Raw genomic sequence first — 16939 nt, 5'->3', positions numbered from 1 at the left:
TTGGCAGAACAGTCCCCTTAGGGCAGGAAAAGCAGGCACCGTATGATGAATACAAAAGCCACTTCACCCCACACACCACTTGTGCCAGGACCTCTTAGCCAAAGCCTTTTTGGAAATAATGACGATATGCTCTACCCCTTGAAGGCTTCGTGTGAGAGTGATGCCCTGACCCCCTTTTTGGAGGGGATGGCAGGTTTGGGGCGACACTCTGTTTCTGCTGCATCCTATACGAGAAGCTCTTAGATGGCAGGGACTGCTCCCTCCCAGCAGCCCCTGAGACCTGAGCTTGACAAGGGAGATACCTCTAGAATGCCACCGCTTGCTTCTTTGCCTCCTGAAACCTCTTGAAGACTAAAGTGACAGCGTCGCCAAAAAGGCCCAGATAGATTTAACCAAAAATGCCTCTCCGTGGCCACCAGGGCTGCTAAAGATTGACCGATGACTCTGGCTGTCTCCTTGGTGGCCCGGAGAGACAAATCTGTTGCCCGGGCGCTGTACTTTAATATCGTTTGGGCCCACCCCCTCACTTTCATCCAAGTCTCTAAGCAGATCAGCCTGTTATGCTTGCCAGATGGACATAGTATGAAGACATGCACCAGCCTGACCTGCTGCTGCATACTCTTTACCCACCAAGGCCAATGATGTTCTGCATTTCTTTTATACTTCTATATTTTAGATCATGTTGGTTTGAAATCACGTGAAGGTGAGTAAAACAGGACTGAATTTTTATTTTTTGGGGAACTTTGAAGTCCAAAGTATACTTTGCTGTTTACTCGTACTCTAATGTATGCTTACAGTACATGTGATGTAAATTACATCATCAGCATTATACGTTTACTGTACATGCTTAGCCTGATATTTTTAAACGTTTGCTCAGCTCACACATATACCTTGAATTTTTTGCACTAATTAGTTGGTACAAAAGGTGGCAACATAGTCATCTGGGCCATTGTTTCATGGTAAAAAAAGCAACAAAAGAAACAGAACAACAACAACGAAAAACTACTAGAGATGCAACAACAATAGTGAGCGCTTTTTTGAGTGGGTTCAAAGATAAATGCAACTTTATTTTATAGGATGGAAAGACATTTTCATTGGTCACAACAGTGTAGAGAAATGCAGACAAGGACGAAACTTTCTAGTTTGCATAAGTCGACCGCTTGTGTTCACACAAGCTATCAAATGGAGTATACTTAGAAAGGCTATGCATTAAGTTTTATACATACGCTAAGTATTTGTGTCAAAAGGAAGTGTACTTTGAGCTTGAGTTAATGGGCAAATCTCTGTCTTCAGGCTTTCATCATCAGGCAATACAGAAATCAAATACAGAGCATTTACGATTTATGCCCATGAATTTTGAGACCACATAATAAACTACTCCATAAACTTGTTTCTGGGAGCATTTCTTTCAAAATAGATGTTAGAAGGCAACAGAGCCATAAACCACCAAAGACATTAATTTCAGAATAAACGAGGGGAGTTTGTCTCTTGTAAACTTTCATTTTAACTTTGCTGTAAACTTTATTGGCCGGGTACCAACTGGCCTGCCAATTATGGCTCCTTTCTCTTGTTAATTTTATGTTGGGGTGATAAATTCTCAGCAGGGCTCAAGTCCTGACCTCAACCTTACCTTCTACATACATGAAGAAAACCCCATAAGTACACCCTGTTTGAGGCAGCAGATTGTTGAAGGCATCGCAAAATATGTCACAGAGAACCAATTTGTTTATGTGGTCTTAAGTTTTTTAATGGTGTAGATACACCCACAATATGCTTCTTTTTTGAATATGTAAGAAACAAGGAATTGTTGGCAAAAAATAGCTAGTTTCTACCCTTCTAGTTTAGCTAAAATAAGCTGACTCACATCACTTAGTGTATGTAGCATAAGCTACAGCATGTTTCTCCTCCATCCCTGGTGTCCACACAAAGGGCACAAAACTTGCTGATATGGTATCTGCTCTCCCGGCGAGCGGGACACTGACCTAGCTGTCTCATTCTGTCAATGCTAACAGAGTGAGCGTCCCAGCTCGGCCATTTCCACGTTAGCATTCACTGTCTGAACAGCACCTTCAGTGAGATCACGCTGGGATGAGTTCACCAGGCCGTTGGGTTTGGTGTGCCAGCACGGTACTTCCCATGTTCAAGAGTAGACCTGACTCACCTCCAGCTCACTTGTGATTTAGCATAGCCTATTGTTGTTGTTAGCAGAAAATATTGCATTTTTTAAACAACCCACATATAGGTGAACTAAAACATTTGCATTTCATGCAGAACATGCATATACTGTTAAATGGCTTGAACCTTTGCTCTAGTCTTGATGTCAATACATGAACATTTGCACAAGACATGGGCATGTTGAATAATGTAGGGTTTTGTTGACCTCATTAATGACCGTTAGTCGTAAAAATACACTATTTAAGAGATTAACATGAAGTTATCTGCTGATGCATGTTACCAGTTAAAGGTTTCTGATATTATTGAAATCTTTTACTTTGGAAATTCACAGTTGTTAAAGCGAAAACCAGGTCAAATTGACCTATCATTGGTGTGTGGCGATGACGTAATAGTAGGTGTGGCTCTCAGGCTTCGCATTCTTTGACATGGAAATCTTCTCCAGTCCATTTCTTCTGTTCAGTCCGTCGAGGTCAGACGTCCGCAAATAAAAACACGAACACACTGGAGCCGCAGTAGAAAATTACGCTGTTAGTCTAATTGAAAGAGACACTTTTTTTCATGATTAATAATGTAAAGCTGCTGCTTTAAAGCGATACATTGTATCAATGGTCTATAAATAAACATGAAGTGACTTGACGGGAGTGCCGAACTGCAGAGCGTGTGCAAGGATATTCACAAATGCACAGATGCTTTCTTAACTACTGTTTTTCCCTTCTGGGATTTTTGTTGGGTGTTTATTTTATTATTGAGAGGAAAGAGCACATATTTACATATTCATTTAAACATCGCTCTCATGGGTGTTGTCTGGATGTTCGCTAACCGTATATCACTGGTCAGGGATTTTAAACGTCTTTTTACTCCTAAGCGAAGAACGAAAAAGAACTCTGCAGGCTTATATTGGGCCTTTATGGTCATTGTATAAAATGGTTACCATTTTCATTTTTTTTTTTTATCAGAAAAATTCTGCACGATTTTAAGCATTCAAATGTTTATAGCTTTTCTGTAGCTCAAACTATAGAGCATGGCACTAGCAATACAAGGTCAGGGGTTTGATTTTTAGGGAAAGCAAGAACTGATCAAAATGTAAATGCATACCTTGAATGTGATTGTAAGTCGCTTTGGATAAAAGCGTCGGCCAAATACATAAGTGTAAATGTTAAACTATCAGACAAATAATTTTGTAATAAATTTTAATAAAGTGTAAATAAATGGCACTGTGTGCCATCTCAACTTAAATTATTTAATTGTAACATTTGATAGGATACAATATGCATTCAGAATGGTAACAGGGTTGAAAGTAAGAGTGTTGTCTGGTTACAGTTTACACCAAAAATCATGGACTACAAGGTTCTTAGAAAGATAAGTCTAAAATGATATTTACATAATTATCTGCTTTAATTATCAAATGTTTACTATACAAAATCATAGTAACAGGGTTGGCATTTCAGGATCGTTCCCTACTCACGGGCGTCAGTTTGGTTTGAAATGTGGTGGGGACAGAGACGCATTCGGAAGTGCATTTTCAAAAGTGCTGGGTACAAATTCTGCAGCCTGTTTAACCCGTAAATAAATGCATCGATCCGCAAATTTTTGTTTGAGTTCTTAAATGGTCTGGTGGTAGATCTTTTGCCAAGCGTGTCAGAGGTTACGGGTTCTAATCCGCCCTCGGTATCGTTTTTTTTTCTCTCAAAACTGAATAATGTTCATCAGTGGTTACAGTCTATATCAAGCAGCCAGGGACACGTTTGTGTGCATTTCATTTTGTAATTTCACCGGAATGAATATATACAGAGTCTGTCTGCAACGGCGATAGATTGAAGTGCGCGTCCGAGTGAAGACTGTGCGCGAGCCACAGAGAACACTGTATCCACGACACTGATAGCAGCGGACACGAGCGCTCAGCTTGAGTTAAAAAACAAAACATTTTAGCTAGATCTCTTATTTAAGAGCGAACTAAATGAATGCTCTGCTAGTTAACTGGAGATGTTTTATTTGTATTAGGTACATCCGACCGTGCCTCAATGTTTCCAAGAGTGGTGGGTACAAAATGACTAATGACGAAATCTGGTGGGGACGCGTACCCACCGTCCCCACCGAAATCGACGCCTATGTCCCTACTGACAAATATAACAATCCGTCAGTGACCGGTTTCACAGACAAGGCTTAAGTCTAGTCCCAGACTAAAATGCATGTTTTAACTGAAAGCAAGTTGCACTGATATATCTTAAAATATATCACTGCCATTGTTTTGTCTCAAGATACAGATCAGTAATGTTTTTTTCCAAGGGACGTTTATAAAAGCTTCTTAAATGTCCTAATTGAACAAAGTGCTAATCCTGGCTTAATCTAAGCCCTGTCTGTGAAACCCGGCCTTAAAGTGATCAAAAGAGGAGACTTTGGCTTGTTCATGAATTCACTCCCTGAAAGGATACAAATATTTAATATGGAATTATAGTTTAGTCTAACTTCAGTCTAAAAAAATAAACTGCAAGTGCTGTCAGTGGGCGAAATTCTTAGTGAATTCCCCTCTTCATTTTCTAGATTGGATATGCATATGATAAACATATTTATGGAATATTATTGGCTGTTTTAACATGGTTTTCCATTAATAATGGCCTCTTTGAGACTTGAGGCATGTAATCCTGAACAAGTTGCTGAAGAAAACAACTAAATAAACACCTGGAGCGGTAAAGCGTAGCTCTGACATCTGATCTGTCTGAGAGCGAGACTTCACAGCTTCCATGTGTCCGTGAGGGCTGAGGTAAGACAGGCAGTCTTAGAGAGATATCTCGCAATGTCCATCACTGCAGCAGTTTGTCTTCATCAATCATCTCGCTGTTTGTTGACCATAGCAACAGGATGTCACAGTTATTTTTATAGATCTTGTTATTGGGGTCTGCCCTCTCACAGTAGGAATTTCCTCAGCTCAAGGCATCATGGGAAGTGTATCTGAGTGTGCTTGTGACGTATTTGCAGGGACCATCTTTGTTCTCTCTTGGCTTGAGTTTCCAGCAATTATTATGATCAAATAAGTAAGTCACAGCATTTCGAGAATGTTAAATGGTCCTACGATGCCCAGCGATGCTTCAGTGCACAACATGTTGATGGCACACTGTAGATTGTGGCGTATCTGGTTGCTTTCTAATGAGCTGTCTTTAATTAGCAGCTTATGTTATCTGGCATTGGGTGTTGCTAGCAAACAGATGAATGGAGCTCACATCAGTGTTTTCTTGTCTGGAGACGCAGCTGAAGTTTAAGAGTCAAGGTCACGCAGACCCCTCGCCTTCATCTGTCAGCTCCTTTTGATCTGCAGACGCTTTCCTCCGTCTTTCTGCACGCTCTGCCTTTAACGCGGGGTCAGAGGTCACTGTGGGGCAAGGCCACTCTGCCAAAAACCTCCTTTTCCTCTTCTAGCTTTCCTTTCTTTCTTTGTTTGTTTCTAATATAACCCTGTGAAGTATTTGTTTTCTTTAGGGTTCAGATCTATATTCCTTTTATCAGATACATATGTCAATATACACGCTCGGCCCCTCACTCTAATCGGCAGCCCCTCAGTTGCCATGTTGAATTAATGTTTTGAACAGAAATGCAATAATGTCAAGACCTTCACGGTGGGGGTTTCAATTTGTCATATCATAAACAGGTGCTAAACAGAAGGATTAGTGGTGTTGCGATCCACGGTCTTCCCTCGGATCCTGTTATCTGGGTATTGGATCCCTGACGCGTTCTGTCAGATTGAACAACGGGGCCCTTGTGCTGGCCACGGGCGTCAGCAGGGCCCCAGACTTGGTCACAGGTCATTGATCAGTGTGACAAGAAACTCTGTCTGGTTCTGTTTAGAGGGAGGCTGCCTGGAAGCGGCCTTAGATTAGAAATGAAGAAAGGTCAAAACTAGGAGTATTATAACTGACTTGTATAGTACAGGAATGGACAGGCAGTCAGATGCTTTGGAAAGGAACACTAGTGTACTGCTTATTATTGCATATGAACAATATGCTACTATTTTCTAAATAAATATTTAGGAACTTGCCATTTCGTGCCAATTGTATGCCATTTTATAGTACAAAGAGTCTGAGAAGTGTATTATTAACACTTAAAAATTCCAACAAGGGAAAAAAGTGTCCTTCAAATACCCGTATGATATACTTATTTAGTCTGGGTGAAGAAAAGTGTTTAGACTCTGACTATCAGACTCTGATGCTGGATGATAAAATAACCTTATCAAATGTATACACTACATAATGCATAGTATAAGTGGACAGGGTATTGTACATAATTTGGGACACAAATATTGTCAAGTCATCTTTATTTATATAGCGCTTTTTACAATACAGATTGTATCAAAGCAGCTTCACAGTGATAACATGAAAATGAATACAAGAAGTTTGTTTCTAGAATAAACTTGCTTCATCGTCCACCTGAAGTAAGGCAGATCAAAAATATTATTGAATAATTAAATGTCCCCAACTAAGCAAGCCAAAAGCCAAGGCAACAGGCAATATTGTCTGTGAATTAATGTGCGATTATAAACATTTTAAATAGCAGTATGCTGCATTGTTGACATGAATTGAGCGAGCGGTGTCCAGATTTTTAGAAGTAGACTGCGAGGTAAGTACCAGTGAACTTTCTTTAAACAGGCTGGTATAAGCTATCTACAAAGAAAATATAATAAAGAAAAAAATAGTTATTTACAAGCAAGAATTATTTTGTTTTTTGCTTGACCAAATGGTATTCAAACCAATCAATTAATCTTAACTACTAAAAAATACATAGTATGTGAATAATACAGATTACTAATTTTTTTCAATTAAGTTAAGACATTAAGTAAGGTTAACTAAAAAGTGTTAGTTAGAATCACTGTTGGATTTTACAGTGTGTGAAGTCACTTTCTCAGTCATTATGGCTTGTTTGCATATCTTGTTTGCAGTCACTGTTTCATCGGGTACAGATGGAGCCCATCGAGAGGGAGTGGCTGCGGTGTGCGGCGCTGGGAAACGCTACCACCCTGTTCCTGCTTCTGCAACAGGACCCCACACTCCTCTCCAAAAAGGTGAGTCTGCACCATTGCGTTTTACTTGTAAAAATGCAAATGTTTCCATAATGTAACTAAAAATCATGATTTAATATTCTGTGTATGGTGCCAGTACTACCATTTCCTGATGACCAGTAATTTGTGGAGAGTTGCAGTGTGTTTCCTCTATTGTAAGGGTCAAGCTAATTAGGATGAGGATTACGTTACTGCATAGACCCAGAGAGTGTCTCTTTTGAAGATTTAGGGCAGGATGAAAAGACTCAGACTGGAACGGATTGTTGTTTGACCAGGAGCGTTTTGCTGCCTGATAGTGTTAGGGGAACAGAGCGGGTCTTCTTTAAAGGTGAAGAGAAAAGAAAAGAAAACACACTGACGACTTCCAGATATTGTTTGTCCCCTGGATGCAAGCGCAGCCTGTACTGGCTTAACTTCAGAAGCCTTTGGCCCCAAGGCTGTGTATTCTGCCACTTACACACACTTCCGAAACAAGGGAGATGACTGGACACAGAAAACGGAGGAGGGGGAAAAGAAGGAAGGTGGTAGACTTGTGTCTGGTTGTAAATCATCACATATGTGCCTGGCAGCAGCAGCGGTTCGCGGCTCTACGGGAGGGAGGCCCAAAACAGCGGCTCTTATTAAATTTCCATGAAGTTTAGTGAATTTACGCGTCGGAGAGGATGACAGGGAACGGCTGGCGCTGCTAGATACTTGCAGCGTTGCTGTAGAGCAACTGACAAGTACATTTACCACCTCCGTAGCTACTGCTAATGCTAATAGATTCTTATTTTACTCTACTTTTACCAGATATTAATGGATCATTCACAGAAACCGGTGTCATTTGTGATCTGAAAATATATTGGGGAAAAAGGTAATTACTTTGAAACAGTTGCTCTTGAACTTTTAAGAAAAAAAAAGAAAAAAAATTGTGTTACTAAATGCAGTCTTAAAGGAGTAGTTCACTTTTGAAAAAACTTTTGCTGATAATTTACTCACCCCCATGTCATCCAAGATGCCTATGTCTTTCTTTCCTCAGTCGAAAAGAAATTATGGTTTTTGATGAAAACATTCCAGGATTTTTCTCCATCCTTTCTCTGTTCTGTGTGACTCTCCTGTTCGAACTCGTTCATCAAAATGAACAAATCTTTTTCCGAGTCAATTCGTTCATTTCGGTCGTTAAATGAATCAAATGACTCGAAAAAAGATTTGTTCATTTTGATGAACGAGTTCGAACAGGAGAGTCACACAGAACAGAGAAAGGCGAGCATGTGAGCTTATAAAACTTAAACGTTGTTATTTATTTTTTAAATGAGCGATCGTTTCGCATGATAAGACCCTTATTCATCGTCTGGTGTCGTTTAAAGACATTTTAAGCTGCATCTGAAACTGTTATTAACTGTATTTTGGACCTTGGACCGTATGGTTCCCATTTAAGTCCATTATATGGAGAAAAATCCTGGAATGTTTTCATCAAAAACCGTAATTTCTTTTCGACTGAGGAAAGAAAGACATAGGCATCTTGGATGACATGGGGGTGAGTAAATGATCAGCAAAAGTTTTTTCAAAAGTGAACTACTCCTTTAACGCTGAAGCACTACATTATTTCAACTCTGTTAGAATAATTTTAGCATTTATTTCCATACATAACTGAGTAAATTCTGGTAGTATCACTCAGTTTGCATAAATCACACAACGGAAAATTAAATATAATAATATTATTATTAATATAATTATTTTCAAAAGACATTTTGTCAACCTTATATTTAAAATGCTCAGGATTGAAGATCAGTGCAAAAATATCTAATTACCGCCTTAGCTAACATGATTTCCATTACACGAGAGTAGATGTTAAAACTTCATGCTGATTTGTACTCGGCTTTCGCCAAGATAAGCAAAACTAAGACGTAGCTTTACAGTAAACTATGCTTCTCCATCCATTTACGCTTCTTTCCATAAGGTAGTGTGACTCCCCTTCTGTCCGGCGTTAACGGCAGCAGTGTACTTGGCGTGTTAGCGCACGCGACGGCTGCAACTACAGGACCAGCACGACAACCGTCTGGATTGAACCGAGTAGGGGACATCTCTAGGGTCTTCAAGTGGGCACCTTCCGTCCTCAGTGTTTCGTCGACTAGCCCACGACACCTCAAGAGGGCTCGACAGTGACTCTGGCGTCCCAGAGTCACCCCCCTCCGTCCCCCACTCAACTCAGCCCAGCTTACTGACCTCTACATCCCTCCTGCTGCTGAGACCTAACCACAATATCACAATCTCTCCGCGACCCAACCATACGCGCCAACCCGTTGACTAAGGCTGTCGAGCCCCACTGGTGCGTTAATATGCAGTTTCAGTGGACAACGGTTCCGTATGGCATACCACCTACCGCAAAACACAATATCTGCCCAACCACCCGTCATTCACGCAATATCCACAGGAACGTATACAAACAAACCAACAGACTCTTCAAGTTTTCAAGAACTCTACGAAACCGTAGCGTAGCGGCCTGCACACAGCCAGCTAGAATCTTTCCGTCTCAACCACAGCCAGTTGCTGCTCCTTTCTGCTGCTTCAGATAAGTTCTTTACTGTGCGACGCAACTCTTGGCCACTGAATCCGACGTCTCTGAGAAACCGGGTTGTAGAGTGTGCCACAAAACCTCGACAACCCACTTCCACTGGATAAACCTGGACTCTCCATCCTCGCTGTTCTGCTTCAGTGGCCAGATGAGCATACCGCAGTTTCTTCCTCTCATATGCCTCATCTACCGCATCCTCCCATGGCACTGTTAACTCTATCAGTTGAACAATGCGTGCTGATCCAGACCACAAAACAATATCTGGTCGTAGGTTAGTGGTGGCAATCTCAGGTGGAAAAATAAGCCGTTGGTCAAGGTCAGCCAGCATCTTCCAGTCCCTAGCAGCTTCCAGTTGTCCTGGGCGAGAATTGGTGTTAACACCTTTTCTTGGTGGTTGCTCGCCTGGGCGGAGGAATATTGTCTTCTGCGTGTAATGTTTTGCTAGAACAGGTGGCAACTTATTGGTCAATTATCATTGCACCATGACACATTACAATCAATATTCTTGTCCTTAGGGCCATACAAATATTTTTAGTAAACCACTGTTTTTTGTTTTGACAAGGCCAATATACTGAAAGTGTGTAATGAAAAACTAAACTAATTGACCCTTGTTTGAACCTTGAGGTTAAAAAAAATAGGTGACTCATTTAAATACACTGTAATTTTTAAAAAAATTATAAATACACCACATAATGGGGCTGACATTGACATGCAAGGACAAAAAAAAAAAAACACTGCCTTTTCTTGAAAATAAAATACATGAAGGGGTTTAGAAAGATTTTTTTTTTGGCAAGACAACTCATTTTACTGTAAATTTACTGAATGCCAGTGCACGGTTGCATAAAGCACCTTAAGTCAAATTTTCCCTTAAGAACACCCATAGTTTTCCTTAAGCTTAAAGGTGTTGCAAAAAATAACCCTTAAGGGTTTCTTTAGGTGAAACGTAATACACCCTAAGAATTTCCCTTAAATATCTATTTTTCACTGAAGTAATCTCTTAAATAAACTATAAGTGTTGCATAAAGCCCCTTAAATGTAATTTTCCTAAGTATAACATAAGGTTTGGAAAACTTCACCTTAAAGGTGCAATGTGTAAAAATGTGAGTATCTATTAACATAAATGCAATATGACATCAATAACTATGTGTTCAGTGGTGTATAAAGAACTTACTTAATAAACCGTAATGTTTTTATTACCTTAGAATGAGGCATTTATATCTCCATAACCGCGGGCACCCCCTTCTATGAAGGTCGCCATATTGTGACATCATGTTTCTACCGTAGCCGAGAGCGAACAAACAGCGCTACAGAGAAATAGAAGCCGCAGAAAGCTAGAAGCCAGCCATAGACACCGTGAGTAGTGACTTTTCCCTGGTCAGTGGTGTAATCCAACTAAAATATGTAGTTGGATTGTTTCATGTAACTTAAAGCTCCAGTCCGTAACTTTTCCTCTTTGTCGCCATCTCTCTGTTCGAAATCTGTAACTGCAGTGATTCGCGGAATTATCATCTTTACGTGGGTTGTAAATCGGCATGAAACAGCGCGGATGAACACAGTGCTTTGAGGCGAGTGCTGCTGTCAGTCACCGCGCTGTGTGGATACTGTCATACAGAATCACAGATTCACTTTTTGAAAGTTTGACCAACATAAGAATTTTCATAAGAAAATGTCTTCTGAACAAGTAAGTAACATCCATTTTTGTTCTGACCAACTAAGGGGGAAAAAGCATTCGACATGATAAGCTTCGTTAGATTTAATCAACGCGATTTACAGCAACCGTGCAAATTATAGCCTACTTTGTTCTCAAATTCATGTTAACAACATCACATCAGCATTGCGTGACTATTGTTAAATTTAATGTGTTTTATGGTTACCTGTGTAGTTCAGAATTCATATTCTCCATAATAGCAAAACGAGAAAGGCACAACAAAGGAAACTCCATAACTGTGTGAATTAAGAAAACGTACTGTTACACGATTGAACTATTGAAATGTCTTACTTGTTCAGCAGAAAAAAGCCGTCTCTTCTTCCGTTTTGAACCCCTTCAAAACACGGAGTTCACGCACTTTTCAAAAGCCCCGCCGATGTTTAATCCTTGTGTTCGCATGAGACGGTTTCTTTCTCTTTCTCTAGCCACCTTAAATCCGAAGTACGAAGTCTTTTGGGTTTTATAACTGCTGAATCTCCAGTTGACACTGATGATTGTTGTTTGGATCTTTCTGGATGCCATAAGTTTAATTATGGAAAGTGCTGCGAGAAAAGCCTATACATCTAAACATCTCGTCACGCGCAGTATAGCCGAAGGAGCCGAAACTCCTTCTTTATGTGTACGGGTGTGACGTCATGACGCAAAGACATGCTCGAATTTCCCGCGGAAACCCACCAGTACCACTGGAATTAAAATCATTATTACAAGCTAACCGTTTTGAATCTAGCTATGGCAAGCAGATAGTTTTGACCACTGGCAGAATAAGTTTTTTTTTAATATAATTATTTTGGATTATTTTTAACTTAAAAAAGTTACGGACTGGAGCTTTAATTCTTCTCCCTCGCTGTGTTATGGCTTTGCTATGTGGGGATAAATGTGCTGGTTACATTCGTGAGACAATTCAGCTGATTACTATTATTGTATTATGTATTAAGACCCTTTATCCTCACCTGACTATGGCTTTGTAAACTTTATCCATGATGTGGTTTATAATGGACTGTGGTACAGAAACTTGGTTTACTCTGGCTATTCTCTGCTGTCTCAGACGACGATGTTTGTCCCGTTTTAGCCACCGTAGCTTCTTCGAAAGGGAGAGGTGAGCAGTGGGCTGAGCCCTTTGTGCAAACTCGCAACCGAACCGCTAGATGTCGCTAAAAATCACACACTGCACCTTTAAGTGTTACACGGAGCGAGCAGGTTCAATACAAGTCTTCTTTCGGACGCTTTATATGATAAACAAAAATAAAAATTTGCCATTTTTTCACATAAACACACATAAAGCACATCTTATATGGTTAATGGAAGCTCAAACGTGCGTGCATCACGCGCAAGTACAAACCTCATTGGTTCTTGCACTTGCACGCACGTTTGAGCTTCCGAAAAAGCCTGAATCATATGGATTACTTTTATGTCTTTCAATAAATTGACAGAAATTATGAGCCAATATTAAACATATCTTTATTTGTTTCTAAATATGAATGAAAGTCTTATGGGTTTAGACCGACATGAGGGTGAGTATGTTGACAGAATTTTTAATTTTGAATAAACTATCAATTTGAGTTTCTGTCTTGTCTGGTCCTTCTCTTTCATATTTGGTTCCCTTTCGAAAGGGAACTCGCACTGCGTCGATTTGACGCTATGGGGAACGCCTCCGCATGAACCGGTGTCTGAAACGTTTATCTAATCACGGCAATCTTATTGGCCGGCGTCAGCCTATGACATCACTACTAGTGCGACCCAGAAGTATATAAGGGGAGCCTGGAGAACATGTCAACTACTTTGTCTTCAGGGACTGTCTTGTTTGTACGCTTCAACCTGAAAAATTGTGAAAAACGCTTCAGGAAGTGTGTGCATAGATATTTGATACTTGATGACACACAACTTGTGCGTTTATTGTTTGGGCTCAGAGCACGCATGATCAGTTCCTGAGGAACTCGAACTGCGTTGATGACGACACTTTGGGGAACGTCCCCCAGCGTAGCACCTCTGAAGCATGAATGAAACTAACCCAATCGTGATTGATGTTGTATCATGAAGTAGTGAGTGATGGCATACACGGAAGCTGTGTTAGCTTTCTGTTCTTCAGCAAGCGCTCTCTGTCGTGTGTTGTCATATTTGGTGTTGTCTGTCCACGTTTGCAAGCATTTATATATACGTATATATATCATAAAAGAGAAAAAATGGCGAGTCAACAATACGAGCGATGTGTGCATCCCTGCCCTCGTTTCATCACGGATGGGGACACACCAATTTTGTGTTCATTGTTTGGGAGCACAGCCCGCTCAGGCAGCTCTCGAGGAAGCTGCTTGTGCGGATTGTGATGCACTGCCGATCCGAGTGCTTCGATGATGATGGTCAGGCTCGCGTTCCTCGTACGGCGCACATCATGGGGTTCGCAAATGGATCTGACAGTGGATCCTGAGACTGCTGAGACACTTTCTCAGGAATCCTCTGCCAGTTCCGATGTTCTCCCACCTCGTGCGGAAGCCCGCCCAGTGGCTTCTTCCTCACGAGCAGAGAACCCGATGCTTGAGCTGTCTGCTTCCGAGGAAGTGGATGTGCTCAGCATCGAAGACGGGGATTTTGGAGATGACTTGCCACTCCATGTCCCCGCAAATGAGGAGCTGGTAAAGGTTGTTTCTCGTGCCATGGCCCGTTTAAACATCAGTTGGCCACGTGAAAGGCAGCAGACAGTAAGACAGTTGGACAAGCGCCTCCTGCAGCACAGAGAGCAACCTCATCACTGGGGTCTACCATTTTTTCCCCGTTTTAGATTACAGCAATATCTTTTGGGCGAGAGAAAATGGTTATGGGATGATGCCTCGGGTGGAAGAGCCATTAGCTAGTTATTTATACCCTGACGCTGTGTCATCCCTAAAGACCCCGGTGCTGCCCACCAAACCCTGCCGCGATACATCTAATTTGGTGGGCAGGGCTTATATGGCTGCGGGTTAGGCTGGTTCTAGTCTGCACACGATGGCCATTCCATGGCGGGAGAAAGGAGAAAGACAGGGATGCCACGATTTTGCCTTCTGGCCTGTTCGACGACGCGGGATAAATACAGTCGTCGACAGGTTTCAGGAGGCGAAAAAGCAGTCTGCAGCCTTCAAGCAGTATCTCCCTCGCCACTCGAAATCCAAGAAGTCTGCCCCCAGTGGGCAGCCACAGCCATCCACCAACTCCTCAGCATATAGACAAACACAAAAGGAGAGTGTTGCACAAAGGAGAGTCGGGTATTTGGAAGTCAACTCCCTGCTGGTAAAGGAGGCCATAGAACGTGTTACTCCGTTGGACAGGGAGTCTAGGTTTTACAGCCGCTACTTCATAGTTCCCAAAAAGGATGGGGGGTTGCGTCCAACAATAGATCTCAGGCACTTGAATTGGTGTCTGAGGAGATTCAAGTTCAAGATGCTCACTATTCCCATCATCGTGAACCAAATTCAATCCGAGGATTGGTTTGTCACGATTGGTCTGAAGGACGCATACTTCCACATATCCATCTTTCCATCGTCGCCCGTCGGTGTATGAATGAGTGAGTGAATGGGTGAATGTGAGGCAAATTGTAAAGCGCTTTGGTGGCCATTGGGTCTGTGAAAGCGCTATATAAATGCAGTCCATTTACTATTTACCATCTCACAGGAAGTTCCTGAGGTTCACTTTCGGGGGCGAACTGTTCCAATATCTGGTTCTATTGTTCGGCTTAGCTCTCTCCCCTCGTACATTTACCAAATGTATGGATGCAGCTCTAGCGCCGCTGAGGCTTCAGGGTATCAGGTTGTTGAACTAAATAGACGACTGGCTTATTATGGCCCAGTCACAAGAGCTGGCAGATCAGCATCGAGATGTCGTCCTTGCCCACATCCAGAGCCTGGGGTTGAGACTCAACACGACTCTAACCCCATAGGTAGCAGGCTATCTTCAAAAAGCCTCCCATGCAGATATCTCATGGGCGTTGTCAGGCCTTTCTCTAGAAAGTAAGAAGCAGTATGATAATAGGCCTCGACTCTGATACATTCCTCAGGGTCATGCTGATAGTACTCCCCTTGCTAGGGTCATTATTCAGAGTTCTTTGCTACCCATAGCTTGTATGTTATCACCCTTCACCACCCAGGCTCAGGTTGAGACAGATTAGTTACTCCCCCCAAAGTGGGATGGCTGAGTATGCTCTCTTAGAGCCAAAGCACTGACCGGACTGACGCCCATGACATTCGAAGCTGTATGCCTTACATAAGGCATCATCGATAGTGCAGTAGCGTAAGACCGTACTCCCCTTGCTTTAAAGGGCCAATAGCACTTCTGCTGAGTACACTGCCAGTTGGCAATGTGAACCTTAGAGCTGGAGGCGCTCCCCTCATTAGGATCCCTTTTATAGTGCCCAGCCTCCACAGGGCATGAGGCACTGTGTAGACCCAGGATCGAGTAGAGTTACTCCCCTCGTTTGCAAGTGTCAGAAAGCACTATGCTACGCTATGGAGTTTTACTCTCCAGGGTGCCCGTCTCTATGATTCGGTTCTGTGAGTGATTACTGCCACTATCTGCAGTCCTCTTTATCGGATGCCTCCACAAGAGTGGAAAAATATGTTAGAGACTCTGTTTAGGAAACAGACGGGTTGTTGGCAAGACTAGGTCAGTAAATTAGACAAGGTCAGCCTCCCTGGTGGCATGTGGGCTTGACTTCATGCCCCCCTCAGAAAGTGACTGGACGGGACTCCTTTTGGACCACCTGGCCATGTTCCCTTAAAGGAACCCCTTCCATGGAAGCTGTTGGTTCCAAGCCTTTGAGCGGCCTTGGTAGGCTTTCATTGTATTGGAGGCCTCTTTGAGGCTTATAGCTTGGGCAGCGGCCATAGGGAATTCTGCCACAGCCTGTATGTGACCCGAAGGGGGAGTGTTTTAGGCATTTCTGTGAAACTGCCATCTTTGACGTTTTGTCACAGCCATAATTGCCATAACCCATCAGCATGGAGGTGTTGGTATATCGTTCCCCCTAGCGTTAAATCTTGTGAAACGTGAAACTTACCGCTCTCTGTATTAACAAATAACATATCCATGGCAGCAATCAAATTTTATAATGGCAAAACCTAGGTCGCTGTCGTGAAACACTTAGGCCGGAGACACACTGGCTGCGTGGCGTGAGCGTGGCGTTTCTGTTGCGTGTCAGCTGCATGGCGGCTGCGTCGCGTTTTCTGTGTCTTTGCACACCAGAAGCGTGTCTGACGCGGCGCTGCGTGGCGTACACGAATACATATTCGCTATATGTGACATAGAGGGAGGGCACCGACAGACCAGTCTACATTTGGATTACTGTTGCTCTTGCCTTTACGACAACAATTTCAACTTTTATCACGCATCTTCCAAAATCCGAAAAATAGGGAAACATGCGGCTGTCTGTTTATTTCAATAACATTTACAAATTTTGTGTAGCTTTAAAGAGCCTATATTTAGCCTACCTGAT

General features: G+C 42.1%; 1 protein-coding gene across 1 annotated transcript in view; it reads left to right on the top strand.

Moving 5' to 3' along the window:
- LOC130080384 (uncharacterized) overlaps positions 1-16939 on the top strand; it is a 132056-nt gene that overhangs the window by 54334 nt on the left and 60783 nt on the right. Inside the window, exon 6 of the mRNA XM_056245737.1 lies at positions 7103-7225. Coding sequence (XP_056101712.1) covers positions 7103-7225 — 123 coding nt within the window. The remainder of the gene's footprint in view (positions 1-7102; positions 7226-16939) is intronic.

This window comes from Rhinichthys klamathensis, unplaced genomic scaffold (genome assembly GCF_029890125.1).
Source record: "Rhinichthys klamathensis goyatoka isolate OS25496 unplaced genomic scaffold, OSU_Roscu_1.1 h1tg000033l_1, whole genome shotgun sequence".
Taxonomy (NCBI): Eukaryota; Metazoa; Chordata; class Actinopteri; order Cypriniformes; family Leuciscidae; genus Rhinichthys; species Rhinichthys klamathensis.
Note: the sequence above shows the minus strand (reverse complement) of the source record. Positions and strands in the feature narration are given on the sequence as shown.